This window comes from Phodopus roborovskii, unplaced genomic scaffold (genome assembly GCF_943737965.1).
Source record: "Phodopus roborovskii unplaced genomic scaffold, PHOROB, whole genome shotgun sequence".
Classification (NCBI taxonomy): domain Eukaryota; kingdom Metazoa; phylum Chordata; class Mammalia; order Rodentia; family Cricetidae; genus Phodopus; species Phodopus roborovskii.
In genome coordinates, this window is record NW_026126433.1 from 36040716 (window position 1) to 36068209 (window position 27494).

Sequence of the window (27494 nt, forward strand, 5' to 3'; positions counted from 1 at the left end):
AAACTTAGGGTGACATTTTTTTGCCAAAAGCCAGGCAGTATGGACCTCACTCTTCTGTGGGTGCTTCTGCCACTGGTAACCACAGCCTGGGGCCAGTACGGGGACTACGGATACCCGTACCAGCAGTACCACGACTACAGTGATGATGGCTGGGTGAATCTGAACCGGCAAGGCTTCAGCTACCAATGTCCCCACGGGCAAGTGGTGGTAGCCGTGAGGAGCATCTTTAGCAAGAAGGAAGGCTCTGACAGACAATGGAACTATGCCTGCATGCCCACGCCCCAAAGCCTCGGGGAGCCCACGGAGTGCTGGTGGGAGGAGATCAACAGGGCTGGCATGGAATGGTAAGGGGCACCCAGGAAACTTGGGATGCAAACATCTGTCTGTGCTTGTACTCCAGGGGGAAGTTTGGTCCTCAAGTGCTAGCATTGCTCTTAGCCTGGGCATATCCTAAACTCATTGTTGCAAGCTCTCGTGGGCAGGGCTGCTAGATGACATTGTAAGATGAAAAACCAGGACAGAATATGTCCATGAAAGATAGACTTGCTTGTGGTCATTCTCCTTCAAAGCCATCCCTAGGCTTAGTTTGGCCTGTGGGCTGGATGTGTGGCACAGAATGTTTATCAAATTGAAAAAAAAAATCCTTAAGGAACTAACAGTTAAGTGAACATCACTGTTACATTGCAATGTTTTCCAAAAAATATGGCTCCAGAAGAGTCTGAAGAAAACAAACAATTGGACTCTGCACCAGTAGTCTGAGAAATGTGGATCCAGAGCAAGTGATTGGGTAGAAAGGACTGAGAAACAGAAGCAAGGAGAATGAAGTCAAATAGCTCTCCGCTGTTCTGAGGAAACAAGAGTTGTCGATTCTTAGTTCTAAGATTTCTCTGTGTATCTTTCTCCCTCTCCTCCCTTTCACTTCCCCTCTCTTGCAATTTAAAGTAGCTTCTATTGCCAGGATATAGTTTACCAGGATATAGGTTTTCAGGGGTGTTCTGCCCTCTGCCCTTTCCCCTAATCAGTGGAGTAGAATTGGTTCCAGCTTGTGCGTCTCTGTGTGACTTTTCTAGCCTGGTATTTGATCAGAAGCTGGTCTCAATAGCCAGTGATGGCTAAACCAGTCATTCCCAGCTGTCTGAATCCAGCCCTAACTCAGGGCTTTGGGAGAGGGTGGAGATGATTGACCCTAGAAGAGTCAGACTGAGGGAGGAGGTAAACCAGCTGGAAGGCTGCCATCTATGCTGTCTGCTCACTAGGAGCTCCTGCAAGGCACTGGTGGTATGGAGGGCTAAAAGGGCTCAACATGCAACCATAGTTGGTGACACTACCAGCCATCCTGGAGAAAATGGCACAGGCTAGTGAGGCAGCTGGACAGAAGAGGGCATCAGTAAGAACAGCCTCGTCTATTGAGAGCTTCCTTGAGCTCACGTCATACCAAGCAATTAATACAGTTACCTCATTTAATGCTTAAAACCAGCCTATAAGTTATGCTGTAGGTAGCTAAACTCTGGCTTAGAGATAGATAAGGTGGTTTTTTTTCTCAGCTAGAAAGGTAAGCTTTGGATCAAGGAAGTCTTAACTTTAAAGAACATAAGCTGACCAACAGCAGTGGGCCCCCCAAAGCCTGCTGTCTCCACCTCAGGCAGACTCTTATCAGCAGAGCCTGGGGCCCAGAACCACACTCAAGCTAGTTTGTCATCCTGAGAGAAGGTAGAATCTCCAAGACCCCAGCAGAAGCCCAGTCCTGGTGGGGAAGGTGTCAGTTGGTTTACCACTCCTCAGGAGAGGGCCTGCTGGCCTGAAGAGACAGCACCAGCAGGTGCAGACTGAGGAACTGCAAAGGCAGCCTGAGCAGTTCCCTAGGCCATCCCCATGCATCTCTCTGTCTCCACCAAACAGATTCAATGAACCGAAACCCCTCCAGACACATAGATGACTCAGAGACCAAGCTTGTCTTGAGGACAAACCATACTGTCTCTTAGCAGCCCAGCTCTGGCTTCAAGGGTGGAAATGACCTAGTTGCAACTATCTGCCCAATCCACCCACCCCAGGGGACCGTCATTACATGGTCCTCTTTTTAACCCCCTTGTTAGAGACACAGAAGAACAGCACTCCATGAATATTGCTCAACTCCTAATGGGAGAGCCCTGGGCTGAGTCAGAGCTGGGTTTTTTGTTCTGGTGCTAATGACAAAATGCAGTGTGATTTAGCCCCAGTGTCAGGGGTCTCTCCCTGCTGCCTCCTTTGGAGGGTGAACCCCCAGACTTTGTAATCTCAACATGTTCCAAGCTTCAGAGTGTGCATAGCTCTTGCTTGCAGTCCCTTGATTCCTGTGTTTATCCAGCTAAGGAGAAGCCAAATGGTGTCTTTGAAACTCTGAAACTCAGCCATTGGCAGCTGTTTTGCCATGAACTCCCAAACTATTTTAAAAGGAAACAAAAGTAAAAGAAAAGCTGATTTTTGTTTGCTTGACATTGACAGGCAAGGTGTCTCCCCTCCTCTTCCTCAGCACTTTGATGTTTGGAATCGGAAGGTTTTTGCTCTCCTCCTTCCACACTCCCCTGTCTCTTTCTCCCCATCTGGACCAATTACAGGGCCTGCCCATCAGCCCAGGATACAGCTGCCCCAGAATGGGTACCAATGACTCCCCAGGCTTTCTCCTAGATGATTATGATTTTGTGTTCAGACTCCAGTTTCAGTGTAAAATTTGGAAGGAAAGAAATTGTTCACAGGCTGGGGAGCAATTACATGTGGCCCTGCCCCCACCCCCTGCTGGCTGCAGGCTGTTCTGTTCTGTTCTGTTCTGGGGAGGAGCTGTTGGTGAGTTTTCTGCAATTTGACTGTCTTGAGTGGGTAAATTAGCTTTCACGTTTATTTTAAGAGGCAGGAGGGACAAACACAAACTTGACAAAACACAGGCTCTTCTGAAGAAAACTACCTAAAGCCATCTTTACTAGTGTTGTTCTCAGCTGAGCGTCTATGCTGAAAGCCACTGCTTTGAATAGGCATTCCAAAGCAGGGGGCCTGTTTTCCACCCCTGAAATTTCCAGGAGGCTTTGTCTCTTTCCCCATGACTATGTTTGCCTTGGGGGCAAGGGGAGGTGTCAGGTCTGTTCTCAGGGACTTTGGTAAGCATATACTGTGGGTTGCACAAGTCTTGTGTGGAGCAAGATGAATTATAGGCTTATGGCGGAAGGTTTTCTGATCCAGGATTCCTCACACCTCCCAGCTATACTGTCTCTTAGGTATTCAGTTCCTTCTGTGGGGGACAAGACAGGAGGATGAGAGAAGAGAGGAAAAATAAAAGGCATGATGCTTCTAGGAGAAGAAGACGGGAACTCTAAAATAAATCTGCATCTAAAACAAACATCTAGCACTTCAACATCCTATCTAAGGGCAGTCAATGATGATTTAGTGGATATGGAATTTGACGAAACTTATTTTGGATAAATCAGGTTTATGTGAAGTCAGTATATGGAGGAACAATGTTCTACATATTGTACCATGTCTACTCCCAATGCTTCAGAGAGTCTGTAAAGACTTTGAGACAAGGTGTCTCTGTGTAGCTTTGGAGCCTGTCATGGAACTCACTCTACAGACCAGTCTGGCCTCGAACTCACAGGGATGTGCCTGTCTGTGCCTCCCTAGTACTGGGACTAAAGGCATGCACCACCAACACCGGCTCCTGTAAAGATGTCTTTAAAGAATCTATCTCATTAGAGCTGAATTTTTGAATTATAATCAATGGCAATGCACACAACTGAAAGGAGAAGAAAGGGCGGCTATTCCACAGAGCTATGTCAGCATCAGGCTAAGTCTAAATCTAGACATTAGCCAGGAACTTTGCTTTCCACCTTGTGCTGTGCAGGGCAGAGCGATCGTCCCAGCTCATGGTCTTTACTATTTCAAATGCACAGCACTCACTTCCTTTAAACTAATGGCCTTCGTCCTGTATAACCTCAGTATGCTCTGTTTTCTGAATATACTTGCTGCTAGATCCATATTTCCTTATTAATTGTTTCCCTCATTAAATACAAGCTTTGTGAACTTAGGAACTTTGTCTTATTCACTTCTGTGTTCCCAGTGCCTACAATAATGCTAGCACAGAGTAGGGCCCCAGTAAACACATACCAAAATTCCTAATCAGTCTAGTTGGTGCTCGAGGCAGCCCGAATCCCAGACAGTATCTTCACTACCCTCAACGAAAAAAATTTCCCCCTAAAGGAAAACCATTTTGTTTATGTCTTTGATTTCTGGTATTTCCAAATTTATAAGACAGTGTCCAGCATTTCATTTTGGCTCACTGTATTGACCAACATGCAAGGTAGTCTTTGAAGTTTCCCAAAGAATCTCTAAAATAAGTACACAGCATGGTTGACACACATTGTTACCACAAAATGAACTCAATATTAAATTTATATTCTTCCATAATTTTGTTGCAGTAAACTAAAAGAGTTCATAGTAAACTCTTTGTTTCAAAGACATAAGAACTAAATGTTAAATAATATTGTGGCTTGAATCTTAGGTCAATAAAAGGACATTTCTAAGTTTATGATTGCTAATTTCATTTCTTAGTGTTTAGAAACATAATCAAGTTATGAGAGATAATACTGGGGAAGCTGGGTGAAGGACAGATGTGAATCTCATGCCATCTTTAAATCTAAACTTATTTCAGTGTGAAAAGTTGAAAAGAAAGAACCCAGGTTGGCTACTTGCAAACAATATAGCAGTATCCACGAACCCCAAAACTGGAAGGAGGTTTAAGGAGAATGTTGCTCCATAGGTTAGAAAGGAAAGCTCAGAGTCAAGCAACTGAAAAGTCACCATAATCATCACATTAAGTAAAAGTTGGATGACCCATGCTCTAATTGATGTGGTGTTGGTGCTTATAGTCGCTACCATTTGTGCATTCATTTGCCCATTCAGTGGTTGTTATTATAAACTTTGCTAGTCTGTGAGAATATGAAGATTAATACCACAAATCTGTGCTCTCAAGTTAGTCACAGTCCAATCTTATTTGGTCTCCAGGGTTGGGAACACTCAGTGGAAATAGATTTCTTGAGACGAATCACCCATAGTTGGTAAGTCACAAACCTGGAGTGGCAGGACATGTGGCCTTTTTGAGGGTATAATTCAGTTAGACTCTATTACACATACAACTTTAAGCATCTTAATAGATATTGAGGGGGCATTAGACCAACAGGTTAAAAAGTATTCTAATAACTGATAATTCCCCACCACTAATTCTGTTTGCTGTCCTTGCATAGAAACTTTCAGAATATAAGGACATCTCATGAAATAGTCTGGTTCTCTGAAAGAGCAGCCAGTGCTCTTAACCACTGAGCCATCTCTCCACCCCCCTGAGTTTTATCCCTACCCATTACCTTGTCATTACTTTACCACATCATGACATTGCCACCCCTGCCCAGTTTCCCATTTCTCCGCTCTTCTGCCATTGGTCCCACCCTGCTTCTTATTTACAGTCTCCACCATCAGAGCATCTGCCTGTCAATACCAGTACTCTAAGAAGGAGACCAGACTGAGTACAGAGCAGACGTTAATGAATACTTTCTGAAAGATTTAATGGACGCGCTAAAGTTCTGTGCACTGTGTTTTAAATGGCTAATGGTAACCAAAGAATTATTCCAGGAAAAACAGAATTAAAATCTAAAGCTTGGTTCTATGTTATAATTATCCACTTTGAGGAATGGAAAGAAATTTGGAAAAGTTGGAGAAGGCTGAGTCACATGGTCCCTACAAGGCAGAAAGTTGGCCACTGGTATAGAGTATGAGCAAAACTGCTCTTAGAGCATCTCAACCATAGGACTGGAGACAGGCTAATGGTCCTTAAAATCCATGTGTGTTTATGTATTTCCTTGAAGGCAGTAGGCATGGAAGTTTTGGTATATAAAAAAAAAAAAAGCCCAAGTTATACATCCTTTTCTACTGAGTGACTAGCTTGGCCATGCTCATTCAGACACCACTTCATGGAGTCCTCACTATAATGCTATAAATGAGCTTCCACAGAGCATGCTCAGGTCCAGGTGGGGAAGAGACTTCCCAGCTGCAGATTCCTCTGGATGAGGTCCTCCATGTCCTGTTATTTCTGTTTTACCATTGCAGATACAAGGGAATTTTTTTTTTTGTCTTTGCTACTAAGGTAATGGCCTTGAGATAAATCATTTCCAGCAGAGCTATTTTCCTCCGAGCACATCTGTGTCATAGAAAGAGCCATAGGCTCACGGCTTCCCTTCCTGAAAATTCCCAGTCTTAGGCAGATCAGAACTGATACTGCTCTTGTTTTTGAAGCTGAATTTGATTCTCAAAGAGATAATGAAAAGGAATGGAGGAGAGTCTCTGTAGCAGGGCATCAGACCCTCATGTGCCAGGGGAACTTTTCCTTGACATCTGCTGAGGACTCGGGGGTCAATGCCACACTTAGAGCCTTGGAGCTGATGATCTATTTTGCAGATCATTCAAAAGCAACAAGCCTGTGCTGCGAAGTGCACCAGAGTCTTGTCTTGTCATTGTACCACTAATTGTTTCTTTTTCTTGGTAGAGTTGGAATGTGCTGAACAATACAGAACCTTCCATCTCCCTCCCTCAGCCTTGTCAGTTGCCACTACCTCTTCTCACCTGCCTTGTACCTGAACCTGCAAGTCTGCAGCTATGCCTAATAGTCACATGGGCTTTGTTTTGTAAGAAACTATTGAAAAGGTGACTGAGAGTGTAAATGGTGCATGCAAGAATTGTGTAAAATGACACCATTTTGCACCTTCATCCCTCAACAAGGCTGCTCCTGAAGCAGAAGATAGAAACAGGAAAATGAACCATTGCTCCATTTTCCATAGGAACTACTCAGAGGGAGTTCCAGAGCCTTTCAAATACTCTAATGACAACCCTTTAGGGTTAAGTCTGCCTCTGATATCAGGAGACAACCGGTCAATGATTTGCTCATTCATTTTACTATCAGACATTTACTGGACAAGCCTCAGGCATTATGAGGAATACAAAATAAAGATTACATGACATTTTCCCATAAGGATTATATTGTCTACTTGGATGATAAGAGATGATAGAGTACAGAGTGGCCAAGGCATCCAATCTCAGTGAGCTTCATCCTAGGGGCACAACATGATACTTTATGGACACTCAACAAGGGAGCAGCTTTCACAAAGTAGACTCCTACTCGCTGTGTAGATGACATCAAAACATAACAACATAAGAGATTTATAAAGCATCCAAACACCAGCATCCTCAGACTTTTCTATGCCCTGTCTTATCTGGTTTTCAAATGACTACAAGTATATGCTATTATGCTCATTTTACAGAAAAAAAAATCTAGGTCATTAGATGGCTTGACAGCTGATCTATATGACTCAGCTAACAGTGGAGAAGCAGTCCAGAAGCATAGCCTATGACCACAGATGCTCGGTCATGCCCATCTTCACATTGTGAATACAAACCCCGACCAAGGTCCAGTTCTGGAAGGAACAAATTCCACACCAAACTCCCAACAGGTTCCCACTACCAAACTATGAAGACAATCCAGATGAAGTTGGGGAGGAGGATCACCTCAATTTGTTTACCTTTCTCCAAATGTTGTGGGAACTGGAGCATGTAGGGTGCAACTACTCTTCACAAGAAAGCATGATCTGAGGTGGTATGTGAAAATGGCCACAGGGCCACGGGGCTGGCTGTCAGAAGAGAGCCAAAGGGGAATTTGTGAAACTTGGATTGCCTTCAGAACTGGGCCTCTATAAGTCAACTTATCTCCCTATATTCGTTTTACTTAAGGGAACCTACTGCTGTGTGAGCTCTTTTCCTTGTAGGGATCTGAGTACACAAAACACAACGGTAGATAAAACCACACCCCAGATGCTTTAGAAGAAGGTGGTTGCTTAATAATGACAGGAAATCACATAGAGCGTCAATGTGCTCTGTCTTCTCTCCCTTTGAAGACCTTAGGGTTTGCTCATGACTTTTAAAGCTTGTACTGGTTTCCCCATGCCCATGTTGATGTAGAATTGAGATGGTTTAGACCCAACTGGAATACACACAATGCTACTTTTCCATCACACTCTGACAGTAGTAGTTCATGTCAAATGTAGAAGGCCAAAGTGACAATACTCTCAAGGTAAGAAAGGCTTGATAATCAAAAGCTGTTGGTCTCAATTTACATATTGGATTTCAATATTGATCTCATAGAGCTGAGTTGTCAACTCTAAACTTCTTGCCACTCTTGGGAAACGGGGTTAAACAAACATGCTGCCCACCTATCAATTCCTTTCTCATCACAGTGTACAGTAGTTGAAACAGAATAGTAATAAAGAATAAGTTGTTGAATGGATGAATGGGTAAAAGCATATATTTAAATATACATGTGCACAAAAAGCACACATAAACAATAAATGAATGAAAAGGACAGGTGTATGAGTTAATTTCCAGCAATGAAAAAGAAAATGACACTTAGATGCCCAGTGTTACAGTTCAACAAGGTCTCTCTCAGTAGTCAGCACAAGGAACTCATTATCCCCTTTTCATATTTTCTAGAAACTTAGTTTTATTTGGTAAATATGGTTAATCTGCCAGCCTTCAGACTACATACCATTGGCCATTGCTTCCTATTTCACACATGAGGGGATAGATGTGTGGTCTAGGTGCCTAGGAAATTGAAGGATACTTAAGTAGCTGAAGACCTGATTTGGAGGGGCTTGTACTATGGTTTGAATATATTCTCTAAAGCTTATATATTGTAAGCTTAATCCCTAAACTCATGTGTGGCTGGCATTTGAAAGTATATCTTTTGAAACGTGATAGGAAAAAGATAAGTATCCCCATGATGGAATAGTTATTCTGTAAGTAGGGAATCAGAGACACAAACTGGCACATTGCTCTGTCTTGATCTGGGATGCCCTTCACCATGTTATGATGCTATAAACAAGTCCTCACCAGATGCCAACGCCATGCTCTTGGACTTTCCCACCCTCAGAACCATGAACTAAACACAGCCCTACTCTTCCTCTGACAATCAATTATAACAACAGAAATCAGCATGGGGAAACTTAGCAAAGATCATGTTCTGCATAAGGTGAGGAAGCTCTGCAGCCAGTAATAAAGCATAGTCCCCATCCCAGAAGAAAGTGCCAAACCTTCTGGTGTGTGGTTAGGGGAAAGGGTGGGAAGAGGTAATGGAGACAGAACAAGGGGAGGAAGAGGTGCACTGCACTTCACTTAGGGGGATGCCTTAAAAATGAGAGGGATGGCTCCAAGACTACCAGCACAGGCAGATGAAAGTGAAACTTCCCTCCAACTAAGGACCAGAGTGGAGGAATAACCATGCTAGAGGAATCAGGAAAGGGGCCCTTTGAGGCAGTTTGAACTCAGTTGGCCTGTGGGGTTTCTGTGGGGATTTTTTCCATGCCCCTGGCCCATCTGTAGGCTCTGGGGGTGAAGTTAAGAGACCCACTTAGAAGGTGGTAGAGAGATTCCTGGATATGCAGAGAGAATGCTAGCTATGATCCTAGACTCCCCATTAGGTTCCCCTGGACAGTCACTGCATCTGTCTATACTTGTGTGCTGTGTAGGGAGACAGTGGAATGTTTATTTGAAGTTCAACAATTCATCATAATTCTTGTTTAAATGCAACTAAAATGACTTGTAGCATTCTCAATTGTAAAATTTATAACTATCCTTTCATCTGACTATACATTTATGGAGAGTCATCAGGAACAGGGTCTCCCAAACCACCTTCCACTGAAAGTTGCTGAGTCATGTGAGATGTTCTACTTTACAATATCTATCCTTTACATCAAATAGAATAACTTGTAGGGACATGGGTCAGTGAGGGAGTGTGTAACTGTGTCGGGAGGGTCTGAGGAAAGGGTCTGCATCCATCAGTAGCCAATGCTCTGTTCTCTTCAGGTACCAGACTTGCTCCAACAATGGACTAGTGGCCGGATTCCAGAGCCGCTACTTTGAGTCAGTGCTGGATCGGGAATGGCAATTTTACTGCTGTCGATACAGCAAGAGATGTCCATATTCCTGCTGGTGAGTCTGGGAACTAAACCTCATTCCTCACACATAGCTCCTGGGGGCTGTGGGAGCCTATGACTATCTATCTGGTCCTTCAAATAAGCCCACTATCATAAACCAACTTGATAAGCAGTAGCTAGAATATACAAGAGAATGAACAGCTGAAGAAGATTATCATAAGGGAAAAGGTCCTACAGGTTATCTAACCCAGTGTTCTCATACCTCTCTTCTGCCATAAGAAAGAAACAGAACAATGCAAGAAGTCAGTGACTGACTAGCATCACCCAGCAGCTGAAGGCTACAGACTCACATCCATGCCTTTTCTTCTGCTGTGCTGACTTCACCTCATATCCCTTCAGCACCTCTAGAAGTAACCAAGTCCCTAATGGGCCACAGTCTGATACAGACACAGAAAGCAAAACAGCAATAGCATCAACAACAAAATGATGCTGTTGTTTGCTGAGTCACCTGGCAGCCACAGCCCATGATGTCTTATTTCCTTGTCTCTCCCTGGGCTGAAGCCAGGTCCTCCTGACTTTGCTTCCAACTGTCTATGAGAGTACACATACATTTGTTTACCCTGAGAACTCACAACCGGTGTTAACAACACAACGCAGCACAAATGCTCTGGTCCGCAAACAATCCAGGCATTTAAACCTTCCACATTTGAGGCTTGCCTCACTCAAGTGGTCTGTCTTTCTACAGTCGGATGCCGGGGAGGACAGCCTTGAGTTTCTGTTTGTTCTCTGCAATCACAGTGCTACTCCACAGATGCCCCAGAGGTGCATGATGTCTCTAGAGACCCACAACTCCCAAAGCTGAGCACTTGTCTTGCAGTAATGGCAGTAAATTCACAGCTTAGCAGGCCGATGTCTGAAGCTGTATGATAGAACAGAAACCTCTAGATCCACCACACTGCTTCAGTAAAACACTTTTTACCCCACCACAGCAGGTGAGCGGGCATGCCAAGGGCTTCTGAGTCAGCCGAGGCAGATCCTGAATTGAAGACTAATGATCTGCATGCTATATTGGCCCCAAGGAATGCTGGTAAAGGCAAGGGGACTCTTTAGTTTCAGCCTCCTTGCTACTTTTCACTGCAGTCTCTTTCCTCTACTCCCCCTGTAACTACCCTGTCCTTGGAAAATCACTTTCACATCTCTGAAAACCTCAATGCACCACTGAAAAATGATGGCAATATTTATTTATTGTGTTTCCATAAGAAAAAAAAAACTGATGAAAACTAGAATTTGTTATCTTTCTATCTGGAAGGAAAACATACTTCCCTGTTTATGCAAAAGTGTATTAAGCACACCAGGAGTCTTCAAACTCCCCAAAGGCATCCATCCGTGGTCATGTTTCTCAGAACCCCTGAAATACTGTTTGAAATTCAAAGCACTGAAAGTCTTTGAGGTTGTGGTGAATCCTCACACTATGATCATTCCAGAGGCTTTTGTCAAAGGGTAGGTAATTCAGATACCAGTTTGAAAAGAGGATTCAGGTTCTAAAGCAGAGAAGGAGAATAGGAATGAACCAATCCTCTCTTCTTATCTATCATGAAAACGGCTCCTCTGACATTCAGAGAGCATCCTTTGCAGCAAGGCATTCAAAGCCAGTTGAAAGTGAATAATGTGTCTAAATGAGCAAGCAAAAACACTCATCAACCTAGTGACGTATTTACCACATTAACAAGATCCTTATGTTCGCAGTCTCCAAAGGAATACATCATACATGGTGTCAGTGAGTGTCCCAGAGGAGTGGCTGCATGGAGAATGCCAGAGGTTAGGCATTCTCAGGCAGCTGGAGACTCAGAAGTAGGTAGCCCCGACCATTTTACAGATGTCTCTGGGAAAGCACAGTTACATTCTGTTTAAATATGGTTGCCTCTCTCTGCCTAGACTTTGAGTATCTGGCACAAGAAAAATCATTAATCTTTGCATCCAATGTCTATCTAGCACAGTGCTTGAATCTTAGTCACTCCCCCTCGTGTGTGTGTGTGTGTGTGTGTGTGTGTGTGTGAGAGAGAGAGAGAGAGAGAGAGAGAGAGAGAGAGAGAGAGGCACAAGTTTCTTGTTTTCTTGCAGTGCTGGGGATCCAGCATTCTAGGCAAGTATTCCAGGGTGGTGCCGAATTCCCGGTCATAAGTGGTTTCTTAATATCTGTCAAGTGGTGTGCAGTTAAGTGATTCTGGAGGACATGCAGAAGAAGGTAATGTTTTTCAGAAAATAGATTGTTGTTTTCAACTAGATTTTTCTTTATTCTCCATCCCTACCCTCTCACTTCTGCCTTATAAGCTCTGTGCCCTTGGAGATCTTTGTAATAATGCATGCAAAGCCCTTTGAAAGAATTTTTATGTATTTTTCTGCGTGTGTTTTACTGTTTATGGATAAACATGTATTCAGATGCACATGTGTAGATGCAAAATAGCTCCTTGAGATGCAGCTCCTAAGGAGATATCACCTTGTTTTCAGAGAGAGTCTCTCCTTGGGACATGGATCTTGGTGTGTTTAGTCTAGACTGGCTGACCAATGGGCCTCCAGTATCCTCCTAACTTGGAATCCCCAGAGTTGGGATCCCTAGTGTGGGCCACTATGCTCAGATTTTGCCGTGGGTGCTGGAGAGCAAATGCAGATCCTCATGTTCCTGCAGTAACTTCTTTACTACTGATTTCTTTTCCCTGGTCCCAATGCTTTTGAATGACATCAAACATACAGCAGGCATTAACCTTTGTTCAATTAATGAAGGCTTTAGCCTTTCTAGTCTTATAGTGAGAGGGTTAAATGAAATGACAGGAACTTGTCATTGCCACTGACTATATTGACACAAAAATGGCCTGTTTTGAAGCAGAGTACCCTCCACTTTCCCAGCTGCAGGAGAGACCATCTAAGGGGCCTTTCAAGGGCAGACCCTATGTAGAGACACCCAGGAAGGTCCAGTGTGCCCTGCAGGAAACAGAACTTGTGAAAGGAGTTGGGTATGCAGAGGAAAGGGATGCATTGAGTCATTCTTACCCAGGAAGATGAAGAGTGATCTGGGACAGCCACATTTTCCCTCACAGTGAGAGCCTAGGGTCTCTGCCAGGACAAATAAGAGAGCCTGCAGTGTCTGCAGCCAGACAGTCATGGCTGCTGCCTGGGGTCCTGGACAAACAGAACAACGGGGCTTGGGCTTAGGGCCCAAGGCTTTCAGCCATCAGGCAGATAAATGCCTGGGGCTCACTGCCTTTAGAAAATTTGGCTGACAACAGAGGTTGAGAATGGATGGAAAGAAGGCTGGAACAAAGGAGAAAGCATAGAAATCTCCTCTAATCCCTGTCTCCTCAGGATTTCTGTATTGTGTGTCAGCACTTTGGCATTGATGCTTGAAGCCTATCCTGTTTACTTGGGTGCCAAAGCCTGATAAAGATAAATCTTTGGGTACCAAATTCTACTATTGATCTAATGATACCCCAGGCTACAGCTGTCATCTGGCTTGTTTCCCCACAAATATTACATGCCCTTTCTCTCTTTAGAAATGACTCCTCCAACTCTCCTTAGATAAGCACATCACTCAGAACCCTAAGAATTTAATGACTATGCAAAGGTAGTATAGGAACAGAGAGCCTTGGTTAATCAACAACTGTCAAAATGAGATGATTATCTGTTCTTGAATTGACAGAAACATTCAGGTTCCATAACATTTACCCCAAGCCTTGGTCTTCAGTGATCTTGCAGCCTGCATTCCTAACCCCCATCTCCTCATTCTCCCTCAGGTCCAGATATATCACCATTGGTCAGAACCACAGGGTAGGGGGAAGAGCATCACAAGTCAGTTATGAAGCAGACTCCACAAGTGACAGCTTCAACGTGATTGGATCTGCCTCAGACAGCACAGTGTCAGAACAGAGAATTCATGCAGTGGCCTAGGGAAGTGGTACTTTTTCCAAGGAGACCTCGGAGAAGTGGCAGAATGAGCGTGCACTAAACACTATAGAACACAGGGTATGACTCACTGCTCCAAGGGTGTCTAGACACTTCAGTGGGCTCTTTAAATTGCCTGACTCATGGTGTTATATTTTACCCTTCTAAATTGAATGAAGCACCAAGGTCATAAATTCTCACTTCTTCAGGATCTCAGCATACTGCTTGGCCCTTAATATAAAAGCTGTCAAAAGACTAACTGCACACTGCAAGCCCTTAAGAACAGTAATCACAGTGAAACTGACATTGACACAATGACTTTTAATAGTTGATTTATAAAAATCCCTTTCTTTGCATTCATTATTCTGCTTGATCCTTTTAACAGCCACACACAGTGAACTGACAACTATGTTCTACCACCCACAGTGAAGTGCTGGTGAGGCCCACATTGCAACCTTCTCTTACATCACTCTGACTTGAATTAAGTGTTAGAACTAGACACACAGAGGGATGGTCCTTTCATCCTACTTTGTCTTCGTGGTTGTTTTAAATATTTCATTTTAAGTGTGTGTGTGTGTGTGTGTGTGTGTGTGTGTGTGTGTGTGTGTGTGTATCCCCATACACACATACATGTAAGTAGGCACATCCTTAGATGTGGAATTATAGCAGATTGTAAGTCATCCTAGTAGTAGGCTCTTGGAATTGAACTTTGGTCCTCTTGAAGAACAGTGGGTGCCTGTAGCCTGGCCTTTTCTTATCATTCCTCCCTCTCTGCACCTGGATTCCAAGAGTTCAGCTCAGTGTTTAGTTGTGGGTGTTTGCTTCTGTTTCCATCAGCTACTAGATGAGGGCTCTATGATGGTGGATACATTAGTCATCAATCTCATTATCAGGGAAGGGCATTTAAGGTTGCCTTTTCACTGTTGCTCAGATTGTTAGTTGGGGTCAGTCTTGTAGGTCTCTGGACATTTCTCTAGAGTCAGTTTTCTCTTCAAACCTATAGTGGCTCCCTCCATTATGGTATCTCTTTTCTGACCTGAACAAGGGGTAGCTCATGAATCCCCAGCCTGATAGCTGGGAAACCAGCATTAGACTGACTCAGACACCCTGAATATGGGTCTCAGTTAGAAGGCCTGGGCAGTCTAAGGAACCTCTGACAGTGGAACCAGGATGTATCCCTGGTGAACAAAAGGATTTTGAGAGCACATTCCCCAGAGGGATACTCCCTTAACCTAGAGGCAGGAGGGAGGGCCTAGTCCCTTCTCCAAATGACTTGACAGATTTTGATGATCCCTCCTAGAAGGCATCACCCTCCCTGTAGGGTGGGGGTGGGGATGGGATGGGAGGGGGGACCAGGGACAGGGGAGGGAGGGAGAAAAAGTGAGAGGGAGGGAGGTAGAGGGAACTGGGATTGATAGGTAAAATAAGAAAAAATTAAAAAAGAAAAAGAACAGTGGGTGATCTCAATCACTGAGAAATCTATCCAGTCCCTGTGTGCTTGTTTGGCACAAGCTCTGTCTCCCTGGCTGCGGGGGAACTTACTTTGTAGGTCAAGACTTCCTCAAACATTCAGCAAACGTTTTCTGCCTCAATGTCCCACGAGTTCTGGTATTGCAGGCATGCTGTTCCACTACAGCCAGCTCCTCTTCTACTTTGAAAAGTTCTCTGCAGTACACATGTGAAGCTTGTCAAGTGAATGTCTGAATGTCTGGCATCTCCATGCTTCCAAACATTTAGAGACTCAGAAATATCATCATTCTGAACTAGAAAACAAAACAAAACAAAAACCAGAAAACCAAATCATCACTAATTCCCAGATGAGTGTGGGATTTATTTGTTTGGTGGGAACCAAGATACTGTTCTGACTTCAGCCTTAGCACTGTTTCCTTAGATATTACACCATTGCTCAAACCTGGCAAGAAACTAAATTCCTGTTAGATGCAGACACACCGTTACTAATCCGTTCCCACTGGACTAGTTGAATATATAAATGTAACACATATTTGTTTAGATAGAAGAATGCAAATTCATAGTTCAGTGATCTGCAAACAACAAACACATGTCATCAAAGGAGCTACAGGCCTTCAGAGACCTTCTGCACTCATGCCCTGGCCTCAAGCAGCTCCAGCTGCTGCAGGTCATGTCCCAGTCAGTCTGCCAGCTGGGTGGGGACTGTGCATCCTGGGAATGGAGGGTTTTGAATTGAGCAACTATTCTTTTCTCTAAATAATCCTTCTGTGGTTCTATGGCTGCTCAGTAGGTTTGTTGGATGATGTATCTGCACAAGGTCACCTGTTTCAGCCTGGCTTGCCATGACTATCAGACAGAGTTCTCCACCACTATCCCTCACGTCTTTATGTCCAGGTCATAAGTCAGAGAATAGCTTTGATGAATTCCTGGACATTTCTAATTCACAACAGCCAGATTCAGTTAAGGAAAACATGTGTCTCCTCACTTCCACTGTGAATGATCCAGTCAAAGAGAACACTTAACTCGCGGACTGTTGTTCAGTTAGTAACACAAGACGAGGTTTGTTGGCAAGGCCATTTCTGTGATGCTGTGTTCAAGTCAGGAGTGAGCTCTTAGACCTTCCAACTGGGAGTCTGTCACCCCACCCTGGTTTGATAGTGTCCTGTGACACCTTTCCCAGAGGCTCCATGAAAGTGGAAAATGCTATACTGGTTGCCCTGAGCAGGCTAGGAGCTATAATTGCAGAGATGGAGGTACCCCATATCTCAAGAAAACTAACCTGGATGTTACCTTTTAGATGAGCTTGGATGTTCCTTTACTTCACTAACAACCAGCTCCATGCACTGTACACACTCAGTCTGGCAGACCACAGCTCCTCTGAGCCTGAGAAAAATCAATTGTCCCTTTCATCAGCTGCAGTGTCTTTCACAGTTACTGACCCCTATTTATAATGTTGATGTCTGTTTGCTGGTGTGTAACAGAGATGCCTCCCTTGTGTTTGGACTTCAAAAAGAAATTTCAGAGATGTGGCTGATTATCTAAGTATCAGTTCACCCAAGCCACTATCTACTTAGAACAAAGCAAACCTCTCAAATACAGATAAGTCTACTTCTATACACAGCACTCATTTCTTCATTCATTTAACCAGTGAGTTACTGAAGGTGAATGGATATAAAATAACTACAATTCACAGATTTGGGATAGGTTCCTAACAGTGAATGATTCTATTCCTTTATTTATTGATATCTTCTCTATGCTCATGGAGAAACTGAGGTACAGAAGTTTTAACTTTCTTCGAAGGAGTGAGCTTGAGCCAAAGTGGTCTAGCTACCTCCACATCTCATGTTATTTGCCTAATACACAGCTACATACTTCAACCCAGGAAGAAAATAACACAGATCAAGCACTAGGCAGAGATACAACAGACAACTAATGGTGAGGGGGAGGGGCTTGTTTAGTGGGAGGGAGAAGTTGAAGGTGAAGCTGTCCTTGCTGATGTGTAGGCCAGGGTAGCCAGGAGATGATATGGCTGATGACAGTCAACAGTAATCAAAACAAATGTGACTGCCGACTAGCCCTGGCCTTGAAGTAAGAGTTGAAGGCTCACTTCCAAAACAGCAATTTGAAAAAGTTCAGGGACTTTCCTCCTCTAATTTAAGTCACAGACATCCTGGGAACTATGCTTCTCCTGTGTGTTGATGCATAGCTGAAGTGTTTGAAACATAAACCTCAAATGCCACAGATGATAGACATGAACACTTGACGTTCCTTGTCACAGCCCAAGTCCCCAGAATCCAGTCTGTCTACACAAAGAAGGGCACTTACACGTCTGTAGAGGACATGGCTTCTTTGAGAGTGTCTTTTTATTTTTATTTTTTCACATAAGTCAATTTGGGTTTTATCATTCTGTCTTTGCAAAAAATAGTTCAAACAAGTTCTAACATAGCATGTATTAACCGTGGTAAGGTACTAACAAAGTCATCTAACCTGGAGTATCCTCATTCTTTACTGAGTGCCTAGAAAGGTGTTATACAAGCAGCTTGATCATGAATAGACTGGGATATTTAAGAACATTCCCAGCTCTTCTTTGATCTAAATGTAAAATGTAAGTCAATCCTGACATACCACATCTATACTTGTTGAGTGTCTCTACTATCCCCGTGAACACTAGCTCATAAAAGATGTGCATGGTGCCATGTACCAGTGATGCTTCAAAGAGATCTCTATGCCAGTCATCCTACGATGCAGTCAGCAAATGTTCATTGAGTCCAGTTGCACCTGTTAATAATTCCAGTCGTTCAAGTATCATTGATGAGAAAGTCCCATGTCAATCTTCCTTCAGTTCAAACTAATTTTTGGCTGCTCATAATTAAGACATCATTTAATTTCCTTCCATCTTGTTCTTCTCTATCTTACACAAGAAGTTGTACAAGGCTTAAGATACCAAGTTCTCCAAGCTTTGGGACAAGAAGTGAGAAACTGTACCCCAGTAGATACTACCTAAAAGTGGTAGGGAAAATGAGCATACACACATGCTCATTCTACCAGTGATTGGGTCCTTTTCTACTGCCATACTTTAAGTTTCCAGTCTCCTTCACAGTTCCCCTAATCCAAGGTTCTGGAAGAAAGTAGAATGACCTCCTGGTTTTACTATGAAAGCAAAACAAAACACAATTAAAAAATCAAAACTAAACTTAACTGGAACCAAGATGAAAATATACCAGGGGCACACACTTTGTCTTCTCTGGAAAATTCTAGAAATTCACCAGACAGCTGACTGCCACCATAGAGAGGCGTCTGAGTAAAACCTGCCCAGGTGAACAGAAGAACCCATCTGTTCACTACAAAGTGAATAATGAATCGTCATCAGAAAAAGCATTAAAAAATGTTTGTCCCTTTGGAGCCTAAGAATTACCAGTGTTTATCTTAAATGCAAGTGTTTATTTCCCACTTTATCCCAAATATTTTAACCATCCAAGTGATCTGAGGACAGAGGTCAATAGAAACTGTCGTCAACCAGTTTGGGCAACGGGGTGTAGCCTAGTGCAATATTGCTATAGCGGAAAGAAAAATGCTTGGTAACTAAGCATTGTGCATTGTGTCCAAATGCTACCATTTAAAATTCTAATATGTTTTATGAAATAAAGAAAACACTCTCAAAATCCTGCTTATATTATGCATGTTCTTGACAGCCCCCTCTGTCTCTGGGCGACATGTTCTAATGCTGTCACTGAATCCTTAGACCACAAGCCAGTAGAATCCAAATGAGGCCTGATTAGGTCCTTTTAGGAAGCACTTAGCTAGATATTTTTGTGGCTATCATTAGACAAAAGAAGTGTTGTTTCAGGATCTCTTTACAAGCATAAAAGAGATGTAAAATTTCCCCTTCATGAACACATCAAGTAGAAATGCACACAGTTATGCTGGCACAGGCTTGGTATCTAAGATGGTCTAGTGATATCTTCAAAAAAGACAATGCATAGAAGAGAGTGAGCCATGCAGACAAAGGCATAACTAAGAAAAGCCCAAAGAGAGATTTTAGATTTCTGAGTCTCACTTACCTTGGGCTGATCTTGGTCCTGCTGCACCTATGCACTCCTTGTAGAACTTTCCATCAGCCCTTTGTGAAATCCTTGCAGGCTTAAGAGAAAGGTCTTTAGACTGCACAAAGATCTTCCTATCTTCAATACACACTGGCCTGGCAAACCCAAATCAAATTAGATTACAAACATTCACAAATTAGCTGTTTCCTGAGCAGCCCTGGGGATCTAGCTGGAATCCAGGAATGGTGATACATATGTGTAATCTCAGCCCCTGAGAGGTAAAAGTGGACATATCCAGACTTAAAAGTTATCCTAGCTACATAATGAGTTCAGTCTGCCTAGGCAACATAAGACCCATCTTGGTAAAGACACTTTTTATCCTAAAAGGACCTATGGCCCTGAGGAATCCCAGTGCCAAATCTTTATAAGAACCAGGGAAGTCTAAATTTGTCCCAGGATTGACTAGATCTTTGAGAATAAAAAAGGAAGAATAAGAAAAAGGAATAGAGGTGCAGATGCTGGTGGAGGAGGAGAATATTATTTAATGATTCCACACCTGTCTTATATAATTATATCACACATACTTTCACTAGGTGCAGTGAAAATGTATAAGACAGCTTTCATTTTTAATACATCAGGAAATCAATTAAATTACTCTCCCAAAGCCATTTATTTATTCAGAAAATATTTGCCAAGTAGCAAGAACTATTTGAGTTGCTAGTAAAATAATGGTGATGTATAGAGTTGTACCTTTGCAAAGCTCACATTTTAGCCAGATATTTTAAACATGATCACTATTATTAGTCACAATAAGAAATGTGTGTTAAACTATCACATAATATATGCACACAATAAGTACATACATATATTTGAATAAAGTTTGCACATGCAAACTCTAGTGCAGGCAAAGCACCATGTGCCCTGATACTTTCTGTTTAGTTGTGTTCTTTTTTAAACCAGTATATCAGTTATGTTTCTCATTGCTATGACAAAATGATGTGACAAAAGCAGCTTAAGGAAGGAAAAGATTTATTTATTTATTTATTTATTTATTTATTTGCTCACAGTGCCAGAGTACAGTCCATCATGGCAGAGAAGTCTTAGCATCTGGAGGTGGAGGCAGCTCCAGATTGTATCCAGTCAGGAAGCGAAGAATGACAAATACTGATGTTATCTAGCTTTCACTATTTTATTTAGTTCAAGACTCCAGCCTGTGGGATGGAACCATCTACATTTAGGTTGGCTCTTCCTACCAATTAACCCAATCTAGAAAATTCCCTTATGGACAAGCCAGTCATAATCAGTTGGTTGATTTTATGTCCAATTCAGGACAGTCTGACTTGAGTAGAATGGAAATAATTCACTATGTCTTCAAAGACTGGGAGTCTCTGCATATGTTTCCATTATAGCTGCTGTAACTGAATGTGATTAGTGTACAGTTCAATGGCTAGGGAAAGGAAGGGGAAAAATGAAAGATGTCTTTCTTTTGGGCTTGGTGGAAACCATCTAACTCCAGTTCAGATTGCCCAAGCTCTTCCTGCTCTCCTTCACATGAGCCTTCTGTTGACTCCAACCCTTTGTTCTCTCCACACAGGCTGACAACTGAATATCCAGGCCACTATGGGGAAGAAATGGACATGATTTCCTATAACTATGACTACTACATCCGAGGAGCCACGACCACTTTCTCTGCAGTGGAAAGGTGAGGAGGTCACCCCTTTCCAGTGAGCTCCAGGTTAAAGCTGTGCAGATTCACTCCTTGCTGGGATCCTGACTGTAGGTATTTTTACCCATTGACTTCCACAGTCTAGTTTCCTACTTAGTCAAGGATTAACTATGGGTTTGGTTAGGTAGTGAGAAGTGAAGAGTCCTCAGAGACCTGCCTCATAAGGCAGTGTGACCTTGCCAAGGAGGGCAGATACCAGCCTACTCCACAGCAGAGTCCTGAACTTGACATTGTTATCCCTTGATGTTCTGAGCAATTCCTGCACTCAACTTCAGAAAGCACTTGACATGACAAGAACAGGTTGAATGGTGAAAAGAGTATTCACTATCAAATTGGACCCTTTCTAGTCCTGTGTCTCTGTGTGTTCCCCACTTAGAATCGTAGGAAGGGAGCGAGAAAAGAACAAGAGGGGATTGGACAGAAAGAACACACAAAATCCATTCTTTCAGTATGTTCAGTCTACTAGAATACAACATCTAAAACTGGACAATTGATAGAAATCAGAAATCTATTGCTCACAGCCCCAGAGACAGCTGTGGAATTCAGGATCAAGGAAGTAGCAGAGATGTGGTGAGGAACACTCCTTGCTTCAAAGATGGAACCTTTCACCATGTCCCCACACAGTTGATGGACAAGACAGCTGCACGCAGCCTACTCACAAAGGTGCTAATGTTATTCACAAGGGCAGCATCTTTTTGACATAATCAGTCCCCATGGCCCTTACTATTACTTAGTACTACCCTTACTATTACTTAGTACTATGACTACATTGGACATTAGTTTCTAGCACACAGAAGTTGTGATAGACAATAACGTGCAGACCATGTGATCTAACTAATCACATCCAGAAATGAAAAGGGAGTCAGTCATTCCAGATGAAGTCAAAGTCCTTCTTGAATGAGAAGATTTGCATAACTTCAGGAAAAAAACAGCACTAACCTGGACCACCACCCCACCCCCATCCCACTCTACCCACACCCTATCCACTTCTCCCCTCCTCCACCATCACCCCCGCTTCTCCTATTATTCCTTTGTGGTCCTCTCCCAAATACATCAAAACAATAAGAAAACAAGGTCCAAAATTCCTGTAGACACAAGCTTCATGTGGACCTTGTGGTTAGTTCTCTATTAACATGAAAAATTATGGAGAAATTCAGATGCCAAGAGTCGATGTGACTGCTTTTAATTAAGTGGTAACAATGTCACATAAAAGTGAATTCTGGGAAGATTACACACTCGGCCTTTGCAAACCAAATAAAACTAACAAAATCTCATTAGGTAACAGACTATGAGCAATTTAAGTGCAATTTATCTCTTGTGTATATGCTTTCAACTGAAGTTGCATCTCACTTAACTGCTGTTAACTTATTTAATATGGATTACAATTTTCAAAGATATAGAGTATCTCTGGAAAAGCACATTGTATGCTCTGGGCTCCACAAGCACAGACTCAGTTTTCATATGTAACTGGTTTTTATTTGAGATAGGGTTTTAGCTTAGTTACCTGTTTTCTAAGGCTACAGTTTAAAGGGGGAATAGTACTTAGGATAAACTCACCCCACTGAGGAGAAACAATTGAGTGGTGTACCACACAACAATGATAATTAAAAGAAAGAGAAAGATCCAAGAACTCAAAGAATATGAAAATTCAATATCATTAAGCAACAAAATAGTACCAGTGTCCTTGTTCCTAAAGATTCCCCAGGTTAAAGAGGAAATTTGTTTTGAGTTTTCTGGTTAAAAACAATAAAAAATAAATATCACCCCAAAATTGGTATGAAATAAATATCTTTTGGCAGTTGAAATGGCCAGTTCTTACTGGCTTGGAAATGATTAGTTGTGAAAAATGTATAGAATCACTGAAGACTGAACTACAGTGTCTCTGGTCTGTTTTAAAATGAATTCCTCCTCCCAGATAAAATAAAATGAGCATTTTGCTGCAGTCACCATTAGTCAGTGACTTGAAGATCCACAGTTTTGTTTCTTCATTTCTATTGAAGACAGTGTGCTCACCCCAACCCCACTAAACAAACAGCTTTAGAGCAAGGGCTTCCCTTCCATGCACAACTCACTCATAGAAGTTCCTCCTGGAATAGTTTCTCATCCTGCGCTGAGATAATTCTTTGTTGCAGGTACCTGTCTTGTGAGTCTAGGTCTACCCACTAAGTGTCACATCTTCAATGGGAGAAGCGAAACACTTTACAGTCATTGCGAAATATATCATGGGAGCCATTCAGCCCCTAGCTGAAAGGTACTCCCTGGGAGGGAAAACAGAACCTGGTTGGACCCCTTGATACTTTTAGGACCAAGTCTAAATTTTTCTCAGCATCCATAAACTGCCTCTTAAATGAACAACATTAATGCCTGGCCACAAGATCTTTCTTATCTTCTCCATGCGTAGATGTGCACTTCTTAACTGTGCATATTAAATTCACTTAGAAAACATACACAGCACCAGCTTGTTAATCATCAAAAGCAAGCCATGTCCTCTGTGGATGATTTTACAAGAACAAATATCAACACACAGCTCATTTCCCCCAAGCCCTCAAAGACGTGTGCTAGAAAACGTTATCCCCAATGGCTCTGCATAGACAAACTGGAAAAACAGACTCAGAATTAGGAAGCTGGCCTTGGGCTATTTGCTTACTGTCCACATCCCCCACCCAGAATAGTATGGCCATCCCCACACACTTCCCTTGAAGAAGCTGGATACAGATACTGTCAGTCAGTGTTTAGGATACACTGAATTAGAAAGAAGCATGGAGGAGAAGGAGAAAAGGCTTTGGTAGAGATTGCTTGGTTGAATATGGATAAAATAGTTCCATGCTTTATTGGAATTATTCAAAAAGCATGGCATATGTGTCCTCTGGTAGCATTACAGGCACCTGGCAAAGGGACACAGAGTAGCAGAAGAGAAAGACCAAAGTTTGAGGCCAGCACACTTGAAATCCAATATCATCACGTATCACTTGTAATCCTTTAAAGCAAGTCTTATTCCACTGAACCTATTTCTTCACAAAACAATGAGTCACTGTGGAGATTACTGAGAGAACACTTAGTCGTATCGTATCTAGTGCAAGGCTGGACACATTGGAAGCACTAGGGGCTTCACAATGGCAATGGTTGCTGTCATTGTTAAATAGTATCAGACCACAGGAATGCTATGCAGTGTAGATATTCCCTGAATTTCTATTAATTGCTTGAAAAAAGAACACATGTATCCACACTGTGTTTTTCAAAACTGAGCAGCTCTGTGTCCTTTCAAATCCATCCCATCCCTTAAATAGGCCATTCCATTTCCAGAAGGTGAGAAGAGCAGGCTTTTCCTTTCTTGCTTGAAGGTGTCTTGAGTTGTCCCCACTCAGCTTACATGTGGTTTCAAAGGGGACACAGTACATCTTCTGGATCCCAGTGCATGGAGAGTACTGGCTGGGTAGAGAGGAAGTGTTGGCAGGAATATGGATGGCCTTTTAGAAGGAAGATTCTTCGCAATGAAATGGAGATGTTGCTAATAAATGCTTTTACTCTGAGCCATGAACTTGTAAATCCTGGAGGCTCCTCGGAGGTTTAGCCATGGAGAACTAACCTCCAGCCATGAATAAAAGCCTCCATATGGCCTAGAGCCAGCAAGGAGATGTCTAATCTTACAGACCCACTGGTTCTTGGAGACTATTGCAGTCTTCTGAGAACAAAGTGAGGAATCCCTGCAGCTCTGAAATCCTGCCAAAGCCCTTCACTGCTTTTCCCCACAGAGGCTCTTTCTGTTTTCACTGACATTCATCTTCTGGCTCTCCTCCCACAGGGATCGCCAATGGAAGTTCATAATGTGCCGGATGACGGATTATGACTGCGAGTTTGCAAATGTTTAGATTTGCCACCTACAGAAGTTTGGGTGAAGGGCAAGGGGCCAGGCGTCCTGAGGGTTTCATACCATATAGACTAATATTACTTAGAACATCTACAGTTCCCTAAGATGGGAGGTACAGCATCAGCTGCCTGGGCCTTTCTCACGATTACACACATAAACAAAGCCACAATTAAGTAGTGTTTCTCACTTTCAACACTTTCAATAACAACCATCTCCAGTTGCTGATGATGGCTTCCTTGTATACCACATATACAGCGCTTGCATCCTTGCAGCCTGTTGCCCAGAGCACCTACCAAAGCTTTGCTGCTATTCTCCCTATAACCTGAGCTTCAAATTCAGCATAGTACATGTGGTCAGAGAGAAAGGAAGGGTTGAGATAAAGATTCTCTACAGTTAAGTGTTTAAGTGACACCCAGAGACCTCACCTGGGGTGGGGAGGCACTCTCCATCTTAAGGGAATGTGCCCTCTCTCTCCTTCCATGGGAGCCACACATCTTAGACATCCAAGTGGAGATCCATGTGCTCCAGAAGAGAGGGTACCTGGAGGCGAAAGGGGAGGTGGTAGAGTTTGAGGACCGAGCTGAGATGTTAGGCTGAAAGAACTTCCTTGATTCAAAGACATTATGTCAACATACCTAATAATGAAAATGAATATGAGGGCCAGGAGAAACCTGTGAGAATCAGTCTCGAGATAGAAACAATGAAAGATGAGAGAATGGGAGTCAGAGTAGGAACTTGGGGAGACAAGAGTGACCAGGAGAAAAGGGATCTTGGGTCATCAGAAGCTTGACACAAGCTCAGTATTCTTAGGAAGGCTGACATATCTCCACAAGCCACGGGAGAGCTGCTGGCACCTATCTGGACTGGTCCTGACGGGTCCACCCCTTTCCCATGTAGCTTGGAAGTGAATTCTGCAGGGATGACGCTGTCTTTCTTTGTCCAGTGATATCCTCACAATAAAAAAGTATCAATATTCACTGAGCTGCCAGTATCAAAGATCAGTTTGTGTTCTCTACCCCCACCTCTACCTTTTGGTCACTCATTAACTCATTCCCAAAAGACAGCCTCACACTGTGGTTTGTGTGTGGTTTGAAGAATATAATGATGGTAATGATGGGATGTGAGTGGAGGAATCAGATAATTAAGACACAAAGTGCCAAGTGTTCATGTCACTTAAGGATGGAACCATCTTTCTCTGACTTTAAATCTAGCTGCTTTATTATCAGGGTCTTCCAGTTGTCCATACTCCAGTATATCAATGAAACTGTAGCCAGAAGAAGATCATATTCCCTTTGTCCATATTCTTTTTTTTTTTTTTTTTAAACCTCTGCTACACTTCCCTCAACGACTCTCTGGGTAATCCCAGGAAAGGAGCTCAAGGGGGTACGCTTTGTTATACACCCCAGCTAGGTGGGGAAATAGTGAATCTCAGCCAATAGAGGCTGCATTTATTTCCCACAGCAAGATCCCAGCTCTGTGATGGGCAAGACAGAACTAAAGCTGTCCGCCTGTCTTAACTCTTCAGAACTTTTTAATAATATGTTTTTGCTAAGTTCCCCTATTTCACTGCTGCTGCTTCTCTGCAGTTTTAATTTATAATGAGAAGCTTCCTGGTGTTATTTTTCACAGAGGGTGTCATTAATATTTTAGCAATTGCAGTGCTGATGCAGGATGACAACCAGGAAATGGCCTTAGTTGGTACGTGTGGAGCGCAGCAGGGAGAGGGACAAACAGCGCTGATTGACTTACTCGGTACCCACATCCATGGTGGCGAGAGAGCTGGTGGGAGCGTGGGATGTGGGGTGGAGAGGCCTAAGGCTGTGAGGAACTGTCAGGAGATTGGGAAACACACAAGCCAAGGAAAGAACAGAAGGCGATCCACTAAGAGGAGACCGTGCCAACTGGAACAAAAGGAACTTTTTACAAAGAGAAAAACCACCCTTTGTATACAAGCCAAGGACCAAGACAGGAAAGATATCAGCTTGGTTCGGATACAGATGATTTACATTTTATATTATCTGTCAATCAGAAAGAACTGAGTGAGGAACAAGTCCCAGATCTGATGAGGAGGTTTTGGTCTCATAGCTCCATTCTTTCTACTAACCTTCTCTACATATCTTAGACATGAAACCTGCCTTTTCTAGGCTGAATGTTTAAAATGAGAACATTTATCTAGGTGCGTGGTTCTCAGCCTTCCTAATGCTCCAATTCTTTGCAACAGTTCCTTATGTTGTGGTGACCCTCAACCATAAAATGATTTTCCTTGCCACTTAGTAACTGTAATTTTGCTACTGTTATGGATTGTAATATAAACATCTGTGTTTTCTAATGGTAACATTTGTGAAAGGGTCACTAGACCCCAAGGGGACAGAGACCTACAGGCTGAGAACCACTGATCTAAGATATATTTGTTACAATTCCAGAATCCTCTGCACTCTCTTCCAAATGATTGATAA

The 27494-nt window shown here is 42.8% G+C and overlaps 1 protein-coding gene across 1 annotated transcript; it reads left to right on the top strand.

Moving 5' to 3' along the window:
• Dpt (dermatopontin) lies at positions 1-25125 on the top strand. The gene is made up of 4 exons (XM_051186155.1): positions 1-344; positions 9925-10050; positions 21039-21146; positions 24973-25125. The coding sequence occupies exons 1-4, from the start codon at positions 40-42 to the stop codon at positions 25037-25039; spliced, it is 606 nt and encodes a 201-aa protein (XP_051042112.1). The 5' UTR covers positions 1-39; the 3' UTR covers positions 25040-25125.
• Positions 25126-27494: the final 2369 nt, after the last annotated feature.